The sequence below is a fragment of the Leptonychotes weddellii genome, chromosome X (assembly GCF_054177405.1).
Source record: "Leptonychotes weddellii isolate Sample4059 chromosome X, ASM5417740v2, whole genome shotgun sequence".
In the NCBI taxonomy this organism is placed as follows: domain Eukaryota; kingdom Metazoa; phylum Chordata; class Mammalia; order Carnivora; family Phocidae; genus Leptonychotes; species Leptonychotes weddellii.
In genome coordinates, this window is record NC_138385.1 from 104,975,616 (window position 1) to 105,002,167 (window position 26,552).

At 48.3% G+C, this 26,552-nt stretch overlaps 1 protein-coding gene across 2 annotated transcripts in view; it reads left to right on the forward strand.

The window, feature by feature from the left end:
* The window catches only part of PRKX (protein kinase cAMP-dependent X-linked catalytic subunit), a 64,355-nt gene that overhangs the window by 17,816 nt on the left and 19,987 nt on the right, over window positions 1-26,552 (forward strand). For both annotated transcript variants that reach the window (XM_081809260.1, XM_081809261.1), the window contains exon 2: window positions 10,948-11,116. In XM_081809260.1, the coding sequence (XP_081665386.1) occupies window positions 10,948-11,116 (169 nt within the window). The remainder of the gene's footprint in view (window positions 1-10,947; window positions 11,117-26,552) is intronic.

The window sequence follows — 26,552 nt, forward strand, 5'->3', positions numbered from 1 at the left end:
ACAGTGCCTCCCTTCTCTTGCTTTGCTCCCTAGTATTTCCTCCCTGCTCCAGAATCCCAGTGCTCTGTGTGGCTCCTGCCTCATATCCTTTACTTCTTCCCAATCACCCTACAAAGTAGCCTTCAGTCTGCCCCACTCTCCAGTGTCCATTTGAAACTTCCTCAAAAGGAAACGTCTTGGGCGCCCGGGTTGCTCCGTCGGTGAAGCGTCTGCCTTAGGCTCAGGTCATGATCCCAGCGTCCTGGGATCGAGTCCCACATCGGGGAGTCTGCTTCTCCCTCTGCCCCTCCCCTCCGTTCATGATCTCTCTATCACTCTCTCTCAAGTAAATAAAATTCTAAAGAAAATGTCTTTTCTGACCCTTAACCAAAGTAAGGTCCATTCGTTTCTTCCTCTACACACCTGTCTTACCAAGTCATCAAACCTGAGCAAGCTCATGAAACCCAGATGAGCTCATCAATGTTCTTAGAGCTATTATAATTAATGCTTACTGTCTACCTTTCCGGCCCGATTGTAACTAACCGCAGTGAATGTGGGAACCAGCCTTGTGTTGTTCATTGCTGCTTTGGAGTCCTACAAAACACCTGACACACAGTCAAATACCATTAGCGGGGGAAAGAGTGCCGAACCTCATTATATTGACTGGGTCTTCGTTCAGAGAGTGAGGTCATATTCATTCCACGGACTGCCTAACTCATTTGTGGTCAAAGATGGAGTTTTCTAAATATTTCTGACCTGGCAGTTGACCCTGATAACAAGAACTGAGTGTGAGCTGAATGGTAGAACTTTAAAGCTGTCCAATATGGTAGCCGCTAGCCCCATGGAATACAATAAGGGTATTGTCTCAGGAGCTGCATTTCTTTTCTTTTCTTTTTTTTAAAGATTTTATTTATTTATTCATAAGAGACAGAGACAGAGAGAGGCAGAGGGAGAAGCAGGCTTCCCGCTGAGCAGGGAGCCCGATGCGGGACTCGATCCCAGGACCCTGAGATCATGACCTGAGCCAAAGGCAGACGCTTAACCATCTGAGCCACCCAGGCGCCCTCAGGAGCTGCATTTCAAATCCTCAGGAGCCCCCTGTGAGCGCGTAACTACTGAGTGGACAGCGGGATGTAGAAGGTTCCTGCCCCATGGAAAGTTCTCCTGGGCATTGGGTCCTAACTGGGGGTGATTCTACTCCCACTGGACACTTGGCAATGTCTGGGCATTGTTGATGCTCATAACTGGAGTTTGGGAGGCCGGGATGAGGGCATTTGGTGGAGGAAACTCTGCCTTAGCGAGAGAGATTCTCTCATTTGTCTGTCCCTCCATCCCTCCCTCCCTCCCTCCCTCCATCCCTCCCTCCCTCCATCCCTCCCTCCCTCCATCCCTCCATCCCTCCCTCCCTCCATCCATCCATCCCTCCACCCATCCATCCATCCGTCATCTGTCAATCATCTGTCATCTTATCATCTGGCTGTGTGTGGCATTTCAAGGGTGACTGTGACATTCCATCCCATCCTGGATGCAGTGTAGGGCTGCGTCTTTAACCTGGCCAGCTTTTATTGGGAACGTGTGAAGACCCACCTTTGTTCTTTTTGGTGAAGCCTCACGGGAGTGACATTCAGAGCTGCAGATATCGTGCTTACAGGAACACCAAAGCTGAGCCAGGAATTCCAGGCATTTCCCTTGTGGGACATCTGCTTGTGTTGGGGGTGGGCGAGAACTTCCTGTGTTTCTTTATTCCTTTGTGATTATTCGTTCTGTATCTTTGATAGGGGACAGGGTAATTCAGTAAATAACTTGTAAATAGGAGAGTTGTGCTTCCAAAATGTCTCTTCTATTTTTATCTTTTAAAACAGGACAATGTGAAATCGAATGTTGCTTGACTCAGCAAAATTTTGAGGGAGTTATTTGTTTAAAAAAAAACAAAAAGCCATCTAGACAAGGAAACTCACAAAACAGCCCCCCTCCCACCCAGGGCTGAGTTGAATTAGGACCAGTTTTTTTTAGCTGATCTTTGAAGTATATATTCCAAGTTAAAAAAAGAATCTTGATGAGATTATCCAAACCATACTTCTCTTCTGTAACTTTTGCATATTGAGATGTAATTCACAGGTCATAGGATTCACCCTTTCAAAATGTCCAGTTCTGTGTTTTAAGTTCAGTCACAGAATTGGCACACATTTTTTTTTAAGGGCCTTTTCCCCATAAAACAGAACTTGTGTGCAACAAGAATTTTAAAAACTGGCTTTTGGAAGGAGGATTGCATGCATTAGACATTTATTATTTCATACATTGTAGCTCTTAATCTTTTCTGACATTACCAAGAGGGGGAAATACCAACGAAAACAAGTGAGTTTTACAATGATGAATTCATGCATTGTTGTATAGTGATGGGGTCGCTTATACACGATTTTATTTTTTTACAATAAATGCAGTACGGTACTGTAAATCTATTTTCCCTGGGATTTTATTAATCACCTTTTCTTCTCTGTAGCTCACTTTATTGTAAGAATGCAGTAAATAATACATAGAACATACAAACTATGTGGGAATCAATTGTTATAAGTAAGGCTTCTGGTCAACAGTGTGGGCTGTTGGTAGTTAGGTTTGGGGGGAGTCAGAAGTTACACGCGGATTTTCAACTGCATGGGGGGTCGGCACCCCTAACCCCCGCGTTATTCAAGCATCAGCTGTATTTTGCCGTAATTCCTTAATGCATCAGTTTCATTTAATAGATCACATAAATTTCGCTATTATGTAGATAAAACATTTCTATAGTTCACAGATTAAAAAAGAAATTGCGAAAATTGTGCTGTGAAATACATCTCTGTTTTTGTCCCCTGTCCTGTCCCATGACCACCACCCCCCCCCCGCCCCCAGGATCCATTTTAGCGTTCTGTATCTTTTTGCAGAACATCCTTTCAACACAGAGAAGCGACCATCGCTATGAAGAGGGGGACAGACATTGTAATGACCAACAGAGTGCATACTTTTGGCCTCCTTAGGAATTGCATGGTTTTCAGTTGCCTTAAACATTTCCAAGCTAATGTCACCCATCCAGATAGTGCAGGAGATATACACCCTTGGCCTTGGCTGGATGGAGGGGAGAACGGATTCTGGAGAGCTTACGGCCGGGGCGTTCCAGGTAAAGGAGGTGCTTGCGAACACTTGGACCCCCCTCCACTCCTCCGCCTAGATTTCTCAGGATGTCCAGGTGACTCACCTGAGTCCTAGAGCCTTCCCACTGTGTAGCAGCCTCCCGTTAGGAGTCCGCTGAATTCCTTCAGACCACATCGAGCACCTGGTGAATGCAGGTCGTGTCATTTTCCACCAAGTCATGCACAATTCCTGCATCCGGGGCCACGGGGTGGGGGGGGCGGTGAGGACAGGGGTGTACGATCCTCAGGCAATCTTGGGTCCGAAGCACAGTCCAGATCCCTCGGTAGCTTCTTGGCTGGGGGGTGTCACCCAAGAAGGGTTGTGGTCGATAACTCCTTGCTACAGACCCCCATAGCACCTTCTGCATCTTAATATGCCACGCCGTGTGGAAGGAGGAGGAAGGAACGTGTTCCCTGGAAACCCAGTGGAGACCACAGTGGCCGGCCAAACAGCGGGTGGAGGAGGGGGGGCTCTGCTCACTTCTGGGGGTGCCCCCTTTGATGTGTGGTTCTCCGCAGTCGGGGCACGCATCGAGAAGGCATGCACCATGCCGTTCCTTTCCCACTTCTCTGCAGCCCTGCTGGGAAGCTCTCCCGGAGATTTCCCGTGCACCGTTGGCCTGTTGGCCGTCCCCTCTCCTGCATTTCAGGGGGGACGGGGTCTGCTGCACCCTCCATCCCTCCCCTGGAACTTGCCTGCCCTGTTTCCTTAGCATCTGGGATGCCCGTGGGATAGGACAGGGAGCATCCTAATTCAGGAGACACTGCAGGTTCGGAAGAGGTGCAGGACGGGGGTGACGACCAGCTGCATGTGTCTTTAACTCGCACATGGCTGTGCGTCCTTCTTGCACGTCAGGAGGGATTCTCACTTCCCTTCCTAGCAGTAGCAGTTGGTGTTTTTAAGTGCTGTTGTTTGCATGTTAAGATTCTACACACGCATGCCGTACTGGGCGAAGGCTCTTGCAGGATGGGGGGTGCACACGGGCTCGGTCTTGCTCTGGTTTCTTGTTTTTTTCTCAGTGAGCCGTAACTCAGGAGTAGTTTTGACGGTCCCAGTGTTGTGTGGGCTGTTACTACATGAAGCAGGAAATTAATGTTATTGCCAAGTGGGTTTTGATGAAGTTTTACTTTCTGTTTGGGAAATAGGCTTAAAAAAGTAAATTAGTATCTGTCTCTCTGTTTATAAGCTAGTATCTTTCTGTCCATCTGTCCATCCATCTGTCCATCTATCTCTTACCTATCTCTTTTATCTTCTCTATCATCTGTCAGTGTATGTACCAACCACCTATTTATTTGTCTATATCTGTATCTATTTATCTGCTGGCTGTCTTATCTTTCTATCCATTCATCCACCCTATCCATCCATTATTTATCTCATCTATACTTTTATCAACCATTTATCTGTCAATCATCTGCCTGTGATCTATGTGTCTCTGTCTCTATCTCCGAGCTACCTATTATCTTTCCCTCCATGCATCCGTCCATCTGTTATCTGTCTCATTTATCTTATCAGTCAATCCATCTATGTGTCCATCCATCCATCCACCCACCCACCTATTCATCTGTCCATCCATCCATCCCTCCCATCCATCCATCCATCCCTCCATCCTTCCCTCCATCCCTCCCTCCCTCCATCCATCCATCCCTCCATCCCTCCATCCCTCCTTCCCTCCATCCATCCCTCCATCCCTCCCTCCCTCCCTCCATCCATCCGTCCATCCATCCATCCGTCCATCCCTCCCTCCCTCCCTCCCTCCATCCATCTGTCTATCCATCCATTCATCCATCCATCCATCTGTCTATCCATCCATTCATCCATCCATCCATCATCTATCTGTGGATCTGTGTAGCTATCATCTGACTGCATCAGTCTGTCTTTAACTCCTTTTGTGACCCTTCTTGCCCTGGAATCAGGGAACACGGTTTCTCTGTTACCCAATCAGAGTCCATTCTGTGGCACAGAATAAAACCCTATTGTCATATCCGGATTAAATAAATAAATGAAGTGGGATTTTATATTTTGGGTGTGCCTTTGGGGAGGAGGCGGGAGTCCTGAATACAGACACATTCAAATCAAACCCGATATCCATGTCTGTCTTTGTCTGTATTTACTTTTTCATTTTTTTTTTTTTTTTAAGCAGGCTGGGAGCCCAATGTAGGGCTACACCTGAGCTGAAATCAAGAGTCATACCCTTAACCGACTCAACCACCCAGGCCACCTCCATCTTTGTCTTTGTTTAAATAGAAATGCCTTCGCAATTATTTGTTTACATGTGAATACTTTTATATAATGGCAGTTTTGTGGGCTGATCTGCCAGGGGTTCTTTAGTTGGGATCTATCACTACCTTTTCCTTATTCTTCTCTTGTTCTTTTCCATTCCACAACATGTAAACGGGGAGGTCGTGGATTAGGTATTTAAAATCCTGCGCTAGGTTTGAATGCGCTTTTGGACCTGGGGTGTGTTGTGGTTCTTGTGTGTCCATTTGATTATGAGCTTCCTTGGAAATGAGAGACTCTCCCGTTTGTAGTTAGTTGTATGTTTATAGCAGAAGACATCGTGGGGCGCCCATCTCTGGGGAAACTCTGCTTGAAGGGAGGCTGGCGAGAGGCACCGTTCTGTCTCCGGGAGTGTGCATTGTGAGTGGGGACGGGGGACAGAATTCCATTTCGTTCTAGTCTTCGCAGTTCCCTGCAGTCAGTCAGGCTCAGGGGCACTGGCTAGGATGGACCCGTCAATAAGTGGCACTTGCTTAAAAAACTTACAGGGACAGCAGGAAGGACATCATGAGGAGTCTTTTACAGGAAACTACAGGGAATTCCTCTTTTCGCCACTGTCAAAAAACAGTGAAGTTATTGAACTAAATTTAGCAGTAGACTGAATGTGTGGTAAAAAAACAAAAACAAAAACAAAAAAAACCAGGGAAAATAAAAGTTAAAAAAGAAAAAAAATCAAAGTAACCTAAAAGAAACTATCCAGGAGGGAAAGAGTCATAGCAGCTGACTCGGAATCCTGTCCCTACTTTTTTTTTTGGTAGCAAAGGGAAGGTACACTCAGGTAAGAGAAAAGGAGGCCGGTGACCTGCTCCAATCACCTCTGACAATCACTGGACTTCCAACTAATCAGACTGAACAGGTGATCTCGGAGCAAGAGACATTTACAGATGCCTTTAGCAAAATATCTGTGGTCAAATCGTGCATCTGTGGACTTAAGTGATACAGCTTCTTCTTTTTTTTTTAATATTTTATTTATTTTTAGAGAGAGAGTGTGCATGGGCGGGGGGGGAAGGGCAGAGGGAGAGGGAGAGAGAATCCCAAGGAGACTGCATGGTAAGCACAAAGCCCGATGCAGGGCTTGACACGGGGTGTGATCCCATGACCCTGAGATCATGACCCGAGCCGAAACCAAGAGTTGGATGCTTAACAGACTGCGCTACCCAGGTGCCCTGTGGTAGGGCTTCTTGAAGATGATAACATAGGATACTCGACTAGGGTGTAAGATAGAGGTGATTTTTCCTAAAATTGTTTATGTGAAATAGTGTGACTATTAATAATTTAAGACTCACAAGACGTTGTAAAATACTACACAGGAGAGTCCCCATGTGCCCACCCCCAGAGATAATAACTTCCATAATCAGAGGACATCCATAAAACCAGGAACTGGCTTCTCTGTGATCCCGTTAACACCTGTGTGGACCTTATTTGGATTACACTGGAGGTCCTTTATGTGTTATTATTATTTTTTTACAAATATATGGAGGTGCTTTAAATGCTCGGTGTTGCATTCCCTGTGAAATCTGAGGTATTTAGGGCCAAAGGTGTTTATGCCAGGCAGGAACATAGGACCAAGATGCCACCCTGGGATCCAGCCTTCTCCTCACTCCTGCTTCTCAGTCTGTGTGGGTTTCTCTGACTGTGCCCACATTTACAAAAGGACCTCCATTGGCTTAGGCAAGAGATACTCTGCTTGCTACTTCTAGTACATGGATTTGTCCATTGGTGTATCCATGAATTCATTCATCTGCCCGTTTATCCAAATAACATGTGCCCAGGAATTAATCACAAAGGTATGTAAAACATACTTGATCTACAGAACCTATTGCCACAAGTTACAAACCAGTCCCAACATGGACCAAAAAAAAATGGCGGCCTCTGATACTTTGGAAGTTGGTGTGTTGACTGGAGCACTTTTGTCACGGCTAAACTTACAGAAACATTTTTCCCATGGTTCTCTAAGCAAGAGCACTTTGTGCACCCTGGGCATTTCTAGTTCTCCTTGGTCCTTCCAATGCCACCTGTAGTCTTTTGTGACTTAATTTGCCAGGTGGAGTTCCATTCCCTGATATTACAGACACGGTGTAGGGAATCTGCCTCAGAATGTGGTCGACCTCATAGCATCTCTTTTCAGATGACATTTCTTCAACTGCATGTTTATGGAAACTTCTTCATATATATTTTTTGCACATGTCAGGCTTTGGAGTAACGGTGATAAAGTGCGAGTGGAGGCCTCGACCCTTCTCTGTGTGCCTATAGCAATAGATTTGTCCCTAGTCCCCATAGTCCCTGGGGGATCCTTTCCCCATGGGGTATGTTCTGCCATTCAGTCAATGGTTGATAGATGTCTGCATCCAGTACCCTAAAGAATAAGGAGTAGAATCAAATGCCAACTCCATTTAATAGAGCTTACGTAAAAAAAAAATCTATCTCACCCTAAATTTTTTTGGGGGGGCAGTTAATGTTCTTGATATAATATACATGCAACAAAATTCATGCATTTTAAGTGTTCCCATTGATGACTTGTTGACAGATGCATAGAGTTATGTAACCACCATGACATAGAACATTTATGGAGCTGACTTTCATTTTACACTGATGGAAAATTCATTTACTACCTTGGCTGAGATGCCATGTGATGGGCTTTGCATGTGTTATTTTATTTAAACCCTGTTGGGGTAAAGATTTTCTCTTTTCAGTTTTATTGAGATATTATTGACACCATTGTGTAAGTGTAAGGTGTACAGCATAAAGACTTGACAAATACATATTTTGAGATAATTACCACGATGTAGTTAACATCCATCTCCTTATATAGTTAAAAAAAAGTTCTTTTTCTTGTTAGGACTTGTAGGCTACTCTTTTAGCATCTAGCAGTGTTAACTGTGGTCGTCAGGTTGTATGGTAGTGCATCCAAAGGACTTAGAACTATCTTACATCTGGAACTTTGTACCTTTTGACTGTCTTCATCCAGTTGCTCTACTCCCGTACTCCACCTCTGGTAACCACAAATCTGAACTCTTTCTATGAGTTGTTTTTTCCTTTTTAGATTGCACATGTAAGTGAGATCATACTTTGCCTTTGTCTCACTTACTTTACTGAGCATAATGCCCTCAAGTTCCATCCATGTTATTGCAAATGGCAGGAACCTTTCCTTTTTTTTTTAATGGCTGAATACTATTCTATTGTGTGTCTTATTGGGCAGAGGTGGATCCTATGGCCATCCTTACCTGCAAAAGAGCTAAAAATGGACTTTTCTACTTTCCGAAGGGAGTTATTCAGAGCTGGGGGTGTATATTGGTGAGCTTCCCAACACCAAGTGGGGAAATCTCTGCCCATTTTCTTTCCACCATCTTGATGCCTTACGACCAACATCATTAATGTTGTCTTGTGTTCCATGCATTTAAGCTGGCTGAGCTGAAAATTGCAGCGTGCTGGTTTCGTCCACCTTGAACGAGGCTGTTGTCCTCTGTGGTCCTGTCATCTGACTGTGGCGTCCAGGGACTCCCTGCATCCCCCAGGGTAGCTCAGGCTCTGTCTGCCATGCATAAGTAACCTGTTTTGAGTTCTGCATGCTTAACAGCTGACGCTGCTCAGAGAGAGCTTGAGAGACATTGCTGACAGAAACGTGGAAAAATCTGAGTCATGGTTGGTGCTGTCTTTCACGTAGGCACAGGGAACATCCAGTTGTAGGTCAAACACTAGGGCTGAAAAGACAAACTAGGATGTAGTAAATGCAACCCAGTGATGAAAGGGCTCCTTCTCGGGGGTGGTGGATAAAGATGATCAGGAGGAATGGTACCAGAGAGAGAAAGAAGGAGGAAGGCACATGGCCTTCTTTCTGTCTTGAGAATCTGACGACGTGGCAGGACTTGTATGTTGCACTTCACTCTGTCCTCTCGGGGAGAGGAACAGTAGAAGCACAAGGACTCATGTGTTTGCCCCAGTTCACAGATCAAATAAAAAGCAAAACCTTTCGCCAGATGCTGGTGGCCCCGTTGTGTGAACCTGACCCTCTGGAAACATCAATGTCTGCATAAAGACACCTAAACTTTGCCAGTTCACCCTCCTTACAGCCTTTCCCCCCTCCACGCCTCCTGGTTGGGACTTGATTCCATAGCATCTCGCCAACACCTGACTGCCTTACCCCGTTACCATTCTGTGTTTGCTTCCCAGTGTCCTTCCGATGAGAATATCCCTCATCGTTTGCTTCTTCTTACACAACGCTTGCTTTTCTGGGTTTTGGCTGCTCCCTCTCTGCTCCTCCTACGGTAAAATATTCATGATCGGAAACTCCACTTAAAAGCCAAGGTTACTCATCGTGGCCCCAGCCCCACCACTGCCTGAGGAGGTGAGATTTATTTCACAGCTCGGCAATTCTCATTTATAGAAAATGCGAAAACAAAATGTTTTTGCTTGAGTGCGACTCTGTGCTCTTTCTCACGTTATCGTGCGTGGGTCCAAACCCTGCGCAAGAAGAATGGACACCCATGGCTGTGTGGTTGTGTCGGGAGGGAGGAGAGCGTCCTTTGTCTTCTCCAGCTCTCCCTGATTCCTTTCTCCCTCCTGTTTAGGTTAATGCCCATTTTTCCAACCAGAGAGCCCTAACTGTTCACCGTTTTCCATGCTTTCTTGCCCGGGAAGACCCCTTCCCATGCGGCACTGGTTAGACACACAATGATGGAAAACGCAGCCGCCATTTATAAGCTCACTGGGCGCCAGGTACCCCGAGGCTCACACGTACAGATTTCCATTTTTCTGCCCCCCTACTTTACCTCTTCTCTAGCCAAAGATAAAATTCCTTTGGATCTTTGATCTCATACTTGCAGTAAGTGGTTGCCAGTCTGTGTGAGGGGTGGAATGTGGACACCATGCCCCACACCGAGGCTCAGAGGAATAGGACAGCCTGGCGGCGGAGAAGAGGATGCATTTGGGTTGGAAATGTCCCACCAGGGTACAAACGAGGGTTGGATTTCCTTGCATATGTATAGTGGTTGCAATTTTTAAATTTCACCCCAGTCTCAGCCCTCTATCCCTTTATATCCTACCCGAATAGGTATCTATTCCCATATCATATGGGGATATATCCCATTTTCCAATTCTTAGCAAATTTTAAAATACAGACCCAAGTGCTTTGAGCAGGCATTAGCGTGTTAAAGAGCCTTTTTCATGAGCGTCTCGTGCCTGATACCTTTGTCTTTATCTAGAAACCCCAAAGAGAAGAGCCACGTTGCAGAAATGTCTACCATACTTTTCCATTCTAGCTGTCCTTGTGTGCATGCGTGCGTATGCGTGTGGTCTCCATGATGCCTCATGTGTACAAATGATGGCCAGCCCTCCCTCCAGTTGAACATTTCAGAGGCAGGTGATTGTCTTTGTTGACGTGTGCATTATATGTGCCCTCACCTGAAACTTCCAGAACAGAGCTTCTTGCAAATACTGTCCCCGGCCATATACTAGGGCTGGGAGCTGCCGAAGCTGACGGTTTCTCTTAAGGTCCTGATACAGCCTCGTGTGCTGTCTCCCCTCTAGGCACTGGGACGTTCGGACGGGTGCAGCTGGTCAAGGACAAGACGGCCAAGCATTTCTTTGCCCTGAAGGTGATGAGCATCCCCGACGTCATCCGCCTAAAGCAGGAACAGCATGTACACAACGAGAAGTCGGTGCTGAAGGAAGTCAGCCACCCATTCCTGGTCAAGCTGTGAGTCCTTCCCCACTGCCTTCTCCTGGTCCTCACCCTCTCTTGAGATCCCAGGCGGGGTGGAGTGAGCTCACAGCTGACCCTCAGGCTGGCCGGGTCCAGGGAGAAAGCTGCTGTTGGGACCACTGCCTCCCCCTGGGCCTTGCTTCCCTCCTGGCTGAGCAGAACATACGTAAGGACATGGGTGGTCCTACCAGACACCTTGTTCCCCTTGTCCCCTTCAGGGTCACCGTCACCAGCTCCTGTTGAGTCATCGGCTCAGCCTCATTCATGCAGGCCACTCCTTTGGTTTCTCGCGGATGACTATGTATCTCCATTTAGATGCATCACAGATGTGTCCAGTTGAGGGTGCCCTGCACTGAACAAATAAATCCCTGTCCTCCCATGCTATTTACTAGTAGAGGGTAAGACCGTTCTGCACCCAGGTGCCAGAGATAGGATGCCCAGATATGGCTCTCTTTCCCAATCCACGGTGTGGGTGCCTTCCAGCCAGGGTCCATGTCTCCCCTCTGCCATCTTCTTCTTGTTCTTTCTCATTCCCACCCCACAGCTCATGGCCTGATCTGGGGCCCCCTGTCTTCTGCCCTGATGTTTGACCCTGGCCTCCCACCTGGTGTTGCCCTCCCACCCTTGCTTCCTTCCGAGGCATTCTTCACCTTCCAGTGGTGGTGGTCCTCCCCAAATACCTGTCTGGTGACCTTCATTGGTACCTACAGATCCGCAGGGAATTGTGAGGTACCCAGAACCCGGCCCCAGCCACGTAGGGATCATCGTGAACCGACCCCTGGGTTTACCTTCTGTTCGCTCTCTCTTTCCCTACACCCTGCCGCCCATTGTCCCATCAGGGAAAGCCACCTGTGGTAGAAGGGGGCAGGTGCCGTCCTCGTGATCCCTTGCCTCTCGTGGGTCACCCCTCCCCTGCAATGCCTCCTTCCTGTGTGTCTCTGCTCTGGGCATCCCTCACCAGACCAACTCCAGCCCTTCTCTGATACACCTGTCCACACGCAGAGACAGGAGCCCTTTGTCACGGCTTTGGAACGTCTCCCGTGCACACGGACTCTGTGAAGGACGCCTCTAAATGCAAAGCTGCCGGAGGAGCCCTCCCATCCTCCAAGCCCGAAAGGGTGTCTTACCCAGAGTCTCTACTCTGTTGCATGTTTAATGAGGAGGAGAAAGGAATAGGTTGAATTTTTTGTGGTTTTACTTTCCTTTTATAGAGCTGCAGGTGATCTTGTGCCGATAAGGAAGGGTCAGGTGCGTCTCAGGGTTTCAAGTCATGGAAACAAAAGTAGCCGGTGATTCGGGGACTCCACGCCGCTCACTCACCACATGTGATTCTCCCATTTGGTCCGCGGTGGAACAACACTTATAAAAACGAGTACATTAGATCTTCCTCTGGAATTTGGGAAAGCTTCTAGTTATGTCTCTTGGAGGAACTAAAATAGTGATTCTGGGGAGGATCTTTAGCTCTCTAGGGTTTTAAATAAATATTGTCTACGGGAGACCTGGACTCCTTTATGATATTGCCAAATTGTGGTGACACGTCTCTGGCTTCCTTCCAAAGGCAGGGAGTCTCCAGCCAACGACTCTGTGGTTGAGAAGACACAGCGACCATGTGTCGACGCATGATGGGCTTTGTGATTCAAAAATCGGAGTGCAGATCACATTCGAATGTAGTCTTTATACATGTCAGGTTCAACGAAGGGTGTGGCTGAGAAGTAGGAATGTTTCCTCATCATTAAATCTACATGGAATTTGAGGAACAATTTGATAGTCTACTCACAGGTTTTGAGAAAATGTGGCAGGACCTCATTTAAAAATCTGTACTAATTTTGAGCAGTTTTTGGTTTTCCCCCCACAGTACTGAGCACACAAAACGAGGCACGTTGTCGTGTCTGTTCTCCTGAAATGCTCAGGATCTAGGGAAATTATTATCAACAACAGATCCTTTGAAGACTATAAATTTCCAGGTGACCTTTATCCAAAAATTATGGAAAATAAGTTTGTCCACTGGGGATGCCGTAACTCAATACCATGAAGTAGGGAACTTAAACAACACACATCTATTTCCCATAGTCCTGGAGGCTGGGAGTCTGAGATCCAGGTGGGGCTGAGGCCAGGAGTATGAAATCCAGGTGGTGTTGAGGCTGGGAGTGTGAGATCCAGGCGGGGCTGAGGCTGGTTCCTCCTGAGGCCTCTCTCCTTGGCATGTAGACCCCGTGTTCTCTCTGTGTTCTCACATGGTCGTCCCTCTGTGCATATCTGTGTCCTCATCCCCTCTTCTTCTTCTTTTTTTTTCTTAAGATTTTATTTATTTGTTTGAGAGAGAGAGACAGCACAAGCAGGGGGAGAGGCAGAGGGAGAGTCCTATGGGATCAGGGTGTACTCTACTGACCTCATTATACCTTAATCCCCTCTTTAAAGACCCCATCTCCCAATACAGTCCCCATTCTGAGGTCCTAGGGCTAGGGCTTCAACATGTGAATTTTGGGGGGATATAATTCCGCTGTAACAGCTATTTAGTGACTTGCCCAGAGTAGATCTCTCAGAGCACGTGGATCTTACTATATTTCTAGCACTTGGTTTTTTCTGTGCATTCTCACTTCAGTGACCAGGTGTTGTCTAAACACTGGGTATAAGTTGAGCTAGTGAAATCAGGCTCTGGAAGTTCTCTGAACATAGCACGGAGAGCACACTGTATCCGGATGGGAGCCACGGGGTGTCCAGGGCCACATGAGGAAGGACACGTATTAGTGGGAAAAGACCATCAGTGAAAAATGTATTTAATCCCCCAGCTGTGCAGTTTGTCTTGTGAATGGAGGTCGCTTCACCCAACATCTGCTTCCCATACTATGTGGAAAGAGGGATCTTCCCATACTTTCTGGAAACATGCCCCAGGTTTTGCTTGCGTTTCTTGAGGTCACGTGGAACGCTGATGATTCCAGGTGTCAAGCTGAGCAATCATTACTTGGAGTGTGAAGTTGGAGTTGAGTGACTTGGCAAGTCCGCCCGTGCCATTATCCGAGTTCAACATGTGAACTGCTCTTGTTGTATTTTTGTGAAGATGCTGGGGCATTCATTAAATGCGCATTTGGGCACACGTTCTGTTTGGGGATAAAGCTGTTCCGAAGGCCAGCTCAGCCCGTGGAGATAATTTTAGAAGAGCTGGGTAGGGGTGCAAAATCAGGATTTCTGTGGGACAGAGGCTTGGGGTCTGCCCAAACCCCAGTCCTCCCACATCTGTTCATTGCCCTTTGGGCGTGTAGAAATTGCTGGTGTCCTAGAGTTGTTTGACCCCAAAACAGGGGTTCTCCACCTTGGCACTGTTGACCTCGGGGAACCAGATCATTCTCTGTGGCGGGGTTGCTCTGTGTAAGGTAGGAAAGTTAACAGCATCCCCGTTCTCCCCCTGATCAGGGCCAGTAGCACGCTATCCCCAGTGCTGACAACCAAAAATGTCTCTAGACATAGACAAAAAAACCTCTTAGGGGGTGATGTAGTCCACAGTTGCAGACCACTGCTAAAGAGCAATAGACAGATGATAGATAGTAATACATTGATAGATTTGATGGAAGGATGGAGAGGTACATGTACATGTATAGTGGATATGATGGTGGGATGGATGGATGGATGGATGGATGGATGGAAGGAACAAAGGAAGGGAGGCAGAGAAGGTAGATGGGTAGAACAGGTAGATGACAGATAGATAAATGATGTGTAGATAGCTATTTGCTATAGATGATACAGACATGATAGGTAATAGGTACATAGATGATAGATATGGTAGATGTATGGATGGATAGATAAATATGGATGGATGGATGATGGATGGATAGATAGACTGGATAGATAAGTAGATAGATAATAGGTAGGTAGATACAAACATACATACGTAAACAGATAGATATAGAGGGAATCTCCTATGCTAAGGCAAGTCTTCCCCACTTCAGCACTGTTAACATCTGAGGCTGGAAGACTCTGATATGGGGCGTCCTGGGCACTGTAAGGTGCTGAGCAGCATCTCTGGTCTCCACCCGTCACATGCCAGTAGTGATCATTATGACAACCAAAAATATCTCCACATTGCTGAGTGTCCCCCGGGGGTTACCATCACCCTGTTGGGAGCCGCTGCCCTTGGGAGATTGACTGCCACGAGCCCAGTTCACCACAAGGTGATGGGTAAACCAGAAGTCTGGTTAGTCAGCATCCAGGAAGACAGAATTCTGGGGAGGGTTGATCCCTGCACCATCAGTAGGCATCAGCAGATCTAATGGGAGCTGCAGTTTGTACGGGGCAGCCAGCCTGGTGAGACGCAACTCAAGGACATCAGCTTCACGCTAACCAGCTTCGTGCCACCATCTCTGCTTGGGGAGACACCTCGTGAGGGCCAGACAGTGAGGCCAGGCTGGCCTGAGGCTGTCCCCTGGTCCTGCGTGTGCAGGGAGCATGAGTTGTCTACTCCTGTGCTGACTCTCTGAGGTCCCCCACGTATCCTCCTCCACCCTGGCTCAGGGTGTACTCCACTGGGGTTGTTAAAATGGCTTGTGTCTCTAAGTGCTCTTTCTGCAGTGCCGTGACGCTACTCTAAAGTTAAGACATGATCGTGTGTCTCAGCCCAGAACTCTTCGGTGACTCTCGATGACCAACTGAGGCAGATCAGGGACTATAGGACACTTGTCTCCTGCCTGTTGCCAGCTTCGGCATGAGCAACCGTTGCAGCTCCACGCTTGCCATGTTCCCAGGGTGCGCTCACCATCCTCACCCTCCTGCCCCTTTCTCTGGCCAATGCCAGTGCTTGCTTCTAGAGTTCTCAAGTCCCCGGGGCAGAACAGTCTCAGACCTTCCTCCTAGCTCACATGCTTGCTCCACCAAGAAGCTTCCAGCCGCACCTGGCCTGGGTGGACGCCCACTGGGGGCCTTTCGTATCCCTACTGTGTACCACCTGCAACAATATGCCCCCGTGCCTGTATTTCAAATAGAATTCTAGTGAAATCGTTAATTCTGAGAAACCAGGTTAAACCAGGGAGAAACCCAAGTTAAACCTGGGAATAGCTTAAAAAGAGAAATAACTGGAGAGAAGTCAGTGGTCATATAAGAAATGCAGGGGGAAACTGCATATTGCATGCTGGGTGATGGGCAGACTCCTCATACATGTGTGATCATATAGAGATTTCAGTGTTATTCAATAGTTAATGGCTAGCTACCCACCTCCCACGTGCTGGGCTTCTTGCTGGGAGGTGAAGTTGCTGACGTCTGGCCCTCTTAAAGCTATCGAGGGAGCTGACCTGCATGCAGACAGACGTAAGTAGTGGAGTTCCCATAGGGCGGTGAGTAGGGACACTGGGGCAAGGCTTGGTCATCCTCCTCCTGAGGAGCCCTGCACACTGACACGTGGAGAGGAGCCTTCCCCAGACCCTCCTCTTCCGTCTCCTGTGAACATGCATCCTGCTTGCCTGTCTCCTGCTAGAACACAAACCCACAGTGTTAGGATCCCACTCTCTGTGCATAGAAAGGTGTCTGGCATATGATAGGTGTTCAAACTCAAGGATGTCAAGTGCGGGGATGGGGAGGGAGCATCCTGGGTACATTACACACCACGCTGCAGACAAAGAGAACAAAGAGACAGAGTTTCAGGAGCAGACTTCTGTGATTGTAGGGGCTGCCAAGTCTGAAGTCTGTGGGATTGGCCAGGTGGTTCGAAACTCAGGTAAGAGCTTCAGTCTTGAATCTGAACTCTGCAGAACCACCGGGCAAGCTGCTGACTCAGGCACAATTTCTATATGGCAGTCAAATCCAGAGGCAAAATTCCCTCTTCCTTGGGAAACCTCACGTTTTTTTGTTCTTTTTTTGTTTTTCCCCCAAAGATTTTATTTATTGAGAGAGAGCGGGAGCAACAGAGCACAAGTTGGGATGGGGGGAAGAGGGGAAGGAAGAAGCAGACTCCTCACTGAGCAGGGAGTCTGACACGGGGCTCAATTCTAGCACCCCAGGATCATGACCTGAGCCGAAGGCAGACGCTCAACCGACTGAGCTGCCCAGGCACCCACATTCTTTTCCTCTTAAAGCTGTCAACTGATTAGGTGAGGCCCACCCATACCATGGAGGGTCATGTACTTCTACAGTCCATTGACGGTAGATGTTAATCACATCAAAAAAAAAAAAAATGTCTTCAGAGCAACATCGAGACTCCTGTTAGATCACATGTCTGGGCACCTCGCGGAGTTGATCCATAAAAGTAGCCATCACAAGGGGCAAAAGCAAGAAAGCTTGAGCAGAACACTGGAGCCATTCCTTCGTAGGGCATTTGAAGTGCCCACTGTAACGAGGGGAGGGGGGCAGCTCACCCAGGCTGGATAATGAAGCCGGACATGTTACCTGCAGCCACGGAATCCAGATCCTGAGCAGCATCGTGGCCAGAAACCCCATTGCACACTCCTGCTCCCGTCCCCAGCCTTCAGGAACCGTGCTTTCATGGAAGTTCGTGTGGATTCCCAAACCTTTGCTTGCACTTTCATGGGACTGGGGAGTTTTATCCTGCTCTGTTCTCCCAGAGGTTCCTCCGTTTTCCCTCCCTGAGTAGCGTCTTTCAGGCCCCCTTTCATGCACCTCTGGGTGACAAGGGCTCATTCTTGTCACTGCCTTGTCTTGGACACCCTGTGCTCAGCTATGTACGTTGCCACCGCAATCTTCATCAAACCCTCTCTGTGCTGTTGGCTAGTCATTACCCATTGGCTCAGAGGGCCTGCAGGAGGCCAAGGACAAGTTCACCCTGGCGTCCCCCCACACCTCTGCCCACGTCCTCCCACACCTCTGCCCATCCTCCTCCTCCCAGGTCCTGCTTCACGTCTGCCTCCAGTGCCTCCCCCATCTTAGCCCTGTCTTATTTTTCGTTTCTCCTCACCATGCCAGGTTGGTTTTTGTTTGTTTTTCCAAGATGAGAAAATAGCACGTGTCTTCTGGATGCTTCTGACTGGTTGTTCCCATCGTTCTGAAGGACCTAGGGTGGTGTTTCTTCACCAGCGGCTTATTCCCCTTCTTCAGTATTCGGGTGTGTGCTTGCAAACTTTGGAGACGGAGTTTGTTTTCCTTGCAAGCAGCTGTTCCCACATGGCAGCCGCTCTTCAGGAAACGGGCACGTTGACCGTTTCACTAGGGTGACCCCCCCCTACCCACCATCCCGCCCACGGTGTGACCAGGTGATGGATTTTCAAAGCAGAGCCTAGTGACTTTACCTTGTGTCTTGCCGGGTGGTGGTGGCTCTTTCTCTGAGCGGGGAGGACGTGGGACCACTATCACTGGTCGCCGAGCAGCGACATTTCGGATGGCACCTCTTGGCATGCTCCAGGTGTGTTGTTCTGCCTGCCATGGGGCGGAATCAGTCAGGCTTCCAGTGCAGGTAATGACAGTCACAGGCGGTGATCTTGCTTTATCAGGGCCATTCTGGAAGCCTGCTTGTCATGCTGACATGATCTCCATCGGGGTGGGAAGGAATGCATCTCACACCTGCACGGCTCCATCCACCTTTACCTCTTCTTACTACGAACTTTGCCTGATGAAGTTGCTCCTTCTGGGTTTCTCAGCCTGGGCACTGCTGACATCTGGGGCTGGATTCCTCTGTGACATGGGGCATCCTGGGCGCTGTAGGATGCTGAGCAGCATGTCTGGTCGCTGCCCTTAGATGCCAGGATCTCGATCCTTTCCCAGTTGTGACCACCAACATAGCTCTGAGCATTTCCAGTTGTCCCCTAGGGGGATGGAACTGCCCTGGCTGAAAAACCCAGCAGTGAAGACAGAGACACACACAGTAAGTGGGTGTGCGTGGGGTCCCGCTCTCTCTTTCTGGACACAGCCTCTGAGCCGGGAGCTCCATTACTGCGTCAGTGATGACTAGCCCGTGGACCCCATCATGGTCCCTAACCCGGTGCGCTTCACTGCATTGGAGCAGAGCCAGGCTAGCGCTGATGTTGCCTAAAGCAAAGATCTCTCCGTGTCCACCGGCTTGGGTCTGCTCTCCGTGTCCCTTAGTCCGCGGTTGGGTAGTTGGCAAAGCTGTTCCTCGTAGTCAAGGGGGAAAGAATACCGTGTTCTGACTTTCTCTCCACTTCTGTTCATTTGAAGCTTAAAAGCAAAAATGCTGACAACGTGTCTTTGAGTTTTGGGGCTCAGGGAGTGGCTGGGGTGGCGGCATCCATGCTAGTGGGCAGTGGGGAGAAGTGGGTGGGAAACAGGGCAGCCAGGGTGCCATGGGGGTGTGGGGCTGGGAATGCATGAGCCCGGGCACATGTTTGCTGGCCTCCCTGTGCACTCGCCAGGAACAGGGGTTCCGGGAGGCACGAGGAGGAGGTCATGCTGTTCCCGCCTGGCACAGCAGTGTATTTGGGGTGGTACATGCCCAGCAGGGTGGGCGGGAGGTGAAGTGGATGCCCTGAGACAGCTGTTTCTGGAGGGAGTGGGTGCACAGCCACCGGCTAGGGGCCGTCGGAGCCACTGAGGGTAGGCACGGGACCCTTGGGGACAGGAACCGGAGGACACCCTGGGGTGGGGGATGGAGCAAACCAAGTGCACTTTAGGGCAGATCTGGCTGTCACAGAGCCAAGTTGGAAAGTAGAAGGAATGTTCCAGAGCCGCAGGTTGCATGAAGAGGTGAGCAAGAACAGATAGGGTGACATCCATGGAAGGTCTCTCGTTTTCCTGTTTTAAGGGCAGAAGCCCTTCACTGCAGCATCAAGAGAAATTATGACAGACTCTTTAAATGAACGAGGCTTGATTTTTGAGTCAATTCATACCTTCGGTTAGGAGCCCTGCCACAGACTTTGCAAACAGAAAGCGGTCAGTGTTAATGGCAGAAAGCACTGCTCTGAGCTGAGGTCATGGGCAGGTGGGGCCCAGAGTTGGAACGTCCTGTGTGTTCCTTGTCACTGAAAACTACAGCCCATTTGTTTGCTCTTCGTAGGTTCACAACTTGAATACATTTAAAAATGTTAATTTTCTCATTGCAGTAAAATGCACCTAAACATACAATTGGCCATTTTACCTATTTTTAAGTGCATAGCTCAGTGGCATTGGGCACATTCACGCTATTGTGCAACCATCCCCACCATCATCTCCAGAACTTTCCATCTTTCCAAACTGAAGCTCTGTCCCCATGAAGCAGTAACTCCCCGTCCCTGTCCCCCAGCCCCTGGCCCCATCATCTACTCTCTGTCTCTATGGACGAGACTCCTCTAGGGACCCCATGTACGTGAAATCAGGCAGGATTTGTCCTTCTGTGTCTGGCTCATGTCACTCAGCACCATGTCTTCAGGGTCCATCCATATTGTAGCAGGTGCAGAACATCCTTTTCAAGGCTGAGTCTTATTCCATTCTGTGCATGGTCCACATGCTGTTTATCCATCCATCCATCCATCCATCCACTTATCCATCCATCCATCCACTTATCCATCCATCCATCCATCCACCCACCCATCAATCCACCCATCCATCCATTCCTCCATCCACTCATCCATCCATTCATGCCTCCATCCATCCATCCATTCCTCCATCCATCCATCCCTCCATCCCTCCATCTACCCATCCATCCGTCCATCCATCCACCCACCCACCCATCCACCCATCCATCAGTTCCTCCATCCATCCATCCATCCATCCATCATCCATCCATCCATCCACCCACCCACCCACCCACCCATCCAACCAACCAACCATCCATCCATCCATCCATCCATCCATCCATCCACGGACACTTGGATTGCTTCCACATTCTGGTTCTCATAAATAATGCTGCTAGGAACATGCAGTGTACGAGTGTCTGTTCGAGTCCCTGCTTTAACTGCTTGAGTGCATTTTCAGTCTTGAATTATATCTCCCTCCTATTCGTGGAGGGACTTTAGATTTTCTCTTTTTGGTTTTTCTTTTCTTCAGGTTGTCTCATTCAGGGCTTTCCTATCTTCTTCTCACTCTCCCTCATCACCAGGTCATCCCATAGACAGTCTGATATGGATCTGTGTGTCCTTAAAAGTGTGCATGAACACACAAACACATGCACACAGGGTTTGGGCATCATTGCAGTATATTATACATACTCTTCTCTCTATTTCTGTCTTGCCTGCATGGGGATCCCTCATGGGGGGTTTTAGAGGACACATTTGGGATGTTGCTGTTGGGACAGGTGTGTGTGCGGGTCTGCATGTGCTCCAGAAATCCTGCTCTCCTCCACCAGTCCCACTTGCTCCTGGTCCGTCCTGCTCAGATACCTCCCAGACAGTTCAGAGTCCTTCTGTTCAAACATGAATTTTTGACCTTCCTCCTGGCCTCCTATCCCCAATCAGCTCTTCTTTCGACTTCCCCAAATGGCCCTTCCAGCCCCCCGGGTGCCATTTTTGATCTGCTTTTCTTTGCCTCTGTGCACGCTCTAGCCCAGGGTCCTGCTCTTTCCTGTTCTAAACCACGTCACCAGATCCGTCAAGATCTGTCCACTTCAGTGGCATCTTCAGAGAAGCTACTGCGGCTCACCCACATCCCTCGCTTTCTTCTGAGCGTCCACTCCAGATACAGGCTAGGGCTTCCTTCTGATGTGAACACTGGCCTGCGCCATTCTTTGCTGTCAAATCCCATGGGAGGGGGAGGTTTCCTGTGTGCATACAATAGAATGCAAGCTCTTTGGTGTCTCAGTTTCCAGCCTTCTTGGATGTCCCACCTCCAGCCTCTTTTGACCAGAGGTGCATCCTGCCTGTGGGTCTCGCCTTCCACCTGCTCTTGACTCCCTGCTGCCATCCTGTGTTTCCTATTTATGCTCAGTTCCCCAGCTAGCCCGCAAGGCTCAAGACCATCAGCAAAAGAACTGCCCTTTCCATTGTTGTGTATCCAGCTTGTTGCCTGGTATACACTGGGTCCTTGGTCAAAATTTACCCCGTAAGGGCGCCTGGGTGGCTCAGTCGGTTAAGTGTCTGCTTTCGGCTCAGGTCATAATCCCAGGATCCTCAACGGGCAGTCTGCTTCTCCCTGTACCTGCCCCCCACCACTCGTGATGTCTCTCTCTCTCTCTCTCTCGGATAAATAAAATCTTAAAAAAGAATTTACCCAGTAAATGAAGCAAAGAGCAAGTTGAGTATGGATGTGGATAGATTGTGTTTCATGAGTTGTTGACCCATGGTGCTTGAGCAAGACTCCTAATACATACTGAACTTTAGATCCAGAAATGCCTCTTTTTCTCCTACCACTGGTGGCAAACCCACTCACATCCTTTTGCTCTTGCATTTTGTTGTTTATAGACTCCATGCAAGGGGCGGAGTCCTGCAAGGAATGGGAATGAATTAACCAGTGCATTGGCTGATGCCATTAGTCCTGTTTCTCATTTTCTAAACTCAGATTTTAATTCATTTATGGCCATCCAGACCTGTCCTCTCCACCCACAAGCCCCAAGTGATGACTTACTGCTTATAAATGTTTTTGTAATAGTAACGTCAGCATCTCCTTGAATATTTTGGTGCTTATTAATAATGCCCAACACATTACACATTCTCTCTGTATAAGAGAAGTCTTATTCATGTAAATTTGAAGGAAAGATGTGTCCATGGAATTTTTTTCCATAGGATATTTATTTGACTTGAAGACAGACAGGGAAATCTGGGCCCTCACGAATTTTTTTTTCATAGTCTCGGTTTTTGAGTCCTCATGGAGTACCTTTATTTGAAAGCTGTTATCTCTCAAGGGTGCTAGTGACCAATGGCACCTGAGTGTGATGTTGTTAGGTAGGATTGATAGCCCACTTAATATATATAGTGTCCTTTTTAGGTTGTTGTTGACGCTCTGTTGGATTTTATTGAGAGATTTGTGCAACAAATGTGCTACAAATATATATCGGCCTAGTTCTCCCCACTCAGTCATTTGTGTGTGACATTTGTCACTGTGATATTGTGATTTTTAAGAAGAAATAGATGGTCGGTCTTTGTCCTTGGCACTGAGCTCTAGAAATCCTTGGAATTTCCTCAGTGATAAGAGTGACAAAGGTGGCTTTTGTTATGTGAATGAGGTGACTTTGGAAAACACCCTAGGGCAGGGCCTGGTTGCCTGGGGAACCAATCCTGTAATCGGAAGGTTGGAATTCTCGGTCCCACCCCCGATCTGCCAGGAGACCAGAGGGGCTGGAGGCTGAGTTAATCCCTAATGGCCAGTGATTTAATCAACCTGGCCTTCATGAAGAGCTTCCATGAAATCACAGAAGGACCCGGTTGGGGAGCTTCCAGGGTGGTGAGCTTGGGGAGATTTGGGGAGAGTGGCTCACTTGGAGAAGACACGGAAGCTTCCCCACACCTGGTCCTATGCGTCTCTGCCATCTGGCTGTTCCTGAGTTTTGTCTCTTTATAATAAACCAGTGATCCAGTGAGTAACATGTTTCCCTGAGCTCTGTGAGCCCCTCTGGCAGATTAATGGAACCCAAGGAGGAGAGTTTGGAACTTCTGACCTTATAGTGGCTCTCTACCAGAAGCACGGGACCTGGACTTGTGACTGGCATCAGAAGTGTGTGTGTTGGGGGAGTGTTGTAGGGCTGCACCCTTACCGTGTGCGATCTCCTGTTGTAGCCAGTGTCAGAATTGAGTTGAATTGTAGGACACCCAGCTGGAGTCACAGAATTGCTTGGTGGTGTGGGGAAAAGAACAACAACGCATGTTGGAATTGGGAGCAGAATGGTAGACACTAAGTGCCAATTTTTATATATATAAACCTACCCGTGGATGAAATTCAACTCACCTGGAACCCGGGTGACAGACTCTGAGTTCGTCGACTCATTCCTTCTGCCCGAATCTCCTGGTCTCCACCCTTACTGTCTTGGGGGTTGACACATTCCCCTTGGTTGCTTAATCCCCAGAGTTCTCTTTCATTCCTTACAGGCTGACTCGCTTGGCTTGGCCCGGTTGTAATCTCCCCCATTGTGAATTATCTCCCCTGCCTTTGAAGGGTGAAACTAGGTTGCATTGCAACATGGTGGATGCATTGTTCTCAAGAGCTGAGAGGGAATCTGTGTAGATTATCATCCTGGCTGTGGATCAATAGGAGTGGCTATAGAATATAGCCAAAGAATGGGTGCATACCATTGATGACTGTGCACGTGTGTGTGTGTGTGTGTGTGTGTGTGTGCATGCACGTACTTAGGCATTTGAATGGTAGGGAGACAGGATTCTGCATATTTTCCTACCTTTTCAATGAAATTCAACAAAACTGTGGAAAATGGTAGTGCTATGAGTTGGATAGTTTTGTCCATTTGGGGTTGATTCAAGAGCTCCGTGCTGCCCCCAAATTCTGGAACACCAGGCGTTTTCTGGTGAGTTCTAGCTAAATTAGGCACTCATCTTGTTCTGGAGAAATCTGGAACGTCACCAGCCTACAGAGAGGTTCATTCTACAAGTTCCCCACTCCGGTGTTGATCCTAGACCATATTTCCCCATCGGAATGGTGAAGTCGTTGTTGGATTCCAAGCTCCCCCATGAAAGCAGAGTGTGGCCACCATATACATTTGAAATATGGAGCAATTATATTGAAACATCATGGGAAGGGATGTTCTTACCATACTGATCAAGAAGTAGAGCATGTGGCCGAAAGGAAACACTCCTCTGGGCTTTAAATTAATGATAGAAAGAATGTGGCTGGTTGGGGTAGTCTGTGTAACTGTAAAAGACTTTTCCAGGAAGTGACAATAGCGGCCCAAAGCCCCAGAACACCATTCCTGCTTCCTGTATCCGTTCGTGCCTCCACACCGCAAAACTTGAGCCTTCTGAGCTGCAAGAAGCGGGAAGGGGAAGCAGGACACAGATGCATAGCCTTCAGTAACTGAAAACAGGGACCTCCGGCAAGTCCCCGTGGTCACATCGCTGGTAGCAGCTCGGAGACAGGACAGCATTTGTGCAAAGCCCGTTTGTGGGTACGTGTCGTTCGGAATGGCACCCTTATTGCAAAGGGTCTACACGTTTCCCCCCGTGCATTTCATGAAAGCTTTTTGTACACATGACCCATGTTTTGCTAATACCTGGAAACACCATGAGTAGCAAACCGACACTCTTTTTTAAATGCTAGCAGAGTTTTTCATTTCTGTGATTGGGATTTTTTTCCTCTCTTCCGTCACATGTTTTCCTTTATTTGCCTTAACTCATACCGTCCTGACCACTGCATATGCTTATCCCTTTGTGATTTTCCTTCGAGTTAGTCTTCATGTTGTGGCAATCTGTCTCCCCCCATTTTACTTTATTTCATTGGAATGGCCCATCCCAGCAGGTGAGACCCTCTGGTAGAGCAGGTGTCCCGAGCATCCTCCCGAAGGGATGGCCAGTTCTCTGGGCATAATTGTATTTGTGGTGAAGCCCAGATGGACGCAGCTCATGGGGAGACAGCTCTGAAGGGAAGCACCATGCTGTCCTGATCACAGAAGATGCAAGCGGGAGCCTTGCAGTATTAACACCATAGCATGGCCATGGTTAACATCGTCCTGTACGACCCCCATCCTGGCAGGGTGGCTTTTACTGGGGGACGTCTCTTACTGCTGATTATATCATGCACATACTTGTGTACTTGCTGCGTCCTCTCAAAAATGCAGAGCATAGTTCCAAAGCTCGTTTCTCTTCTTCCCACGTCTCCTCTACGAGAAAATATTCTTCGTCCATCACCGCTGATCTTCCTACAATGTGTTTTTTATTGTTTCCTTTTGTCAGGACTTCTCCTCGGAAACAGACAGACCTGGCGTCTTCTGTCATCCCCCCTCCCCCACCTCTCCTTCCAGTAATAGAATGCCTTTGTAAGGAGGATGCGCCTCTTCTGACTCTCTCGGACATTTTTAATGGCCGCCTTACCCTGGCAGGTGTTTGGGAGGCAGTCCGTTCATTTACTGTTACGTTTCCAGTCTCAATTACAGGGCCAGCTGGCCGAACCAGGTGTGATCCCCGAAAATGTGTCCACTGTGCATGAATTTGCTTGGGCTGTCAGAACAAATCCCACAGACTGAAGGGCTTAAACAACACGCATTTATTTCCCATAGTCCTGGAGGCTGGGAGTCTGAGATCCAGGCGGGGCCGAGGGCTGGTTCCTCCTGAGACCTTCCTCCCTGGTGTGTAGATCCCATGTTCTCCCCATGTCCTCACGTGGTCGTCTGTGTGTGTCTGTGTCCTCATCTCCTCTTCTTATAAGGACCCCAGTCCTATGGGATCAGAGCCCCCTCTAGTGACCTCATTATACCTTAATCTCTTCTTCAAAGACCTTATTCCCTCATATGTTCCCATTCTGAAGTCCTGGGGGCTAGGGCTTCCGCGTATAACTTTGGCGGACACAATTCAGCCTGTTGGCCAAGATTTTTTTTTAAGATTTTATTTATTTGAGAGAGAGAGAGAGCATGAGCTGGGTGGATGGGGCAGAGGGAGAAGCAGGCTTCCCGCTGAGCAGGGAGCCTAGC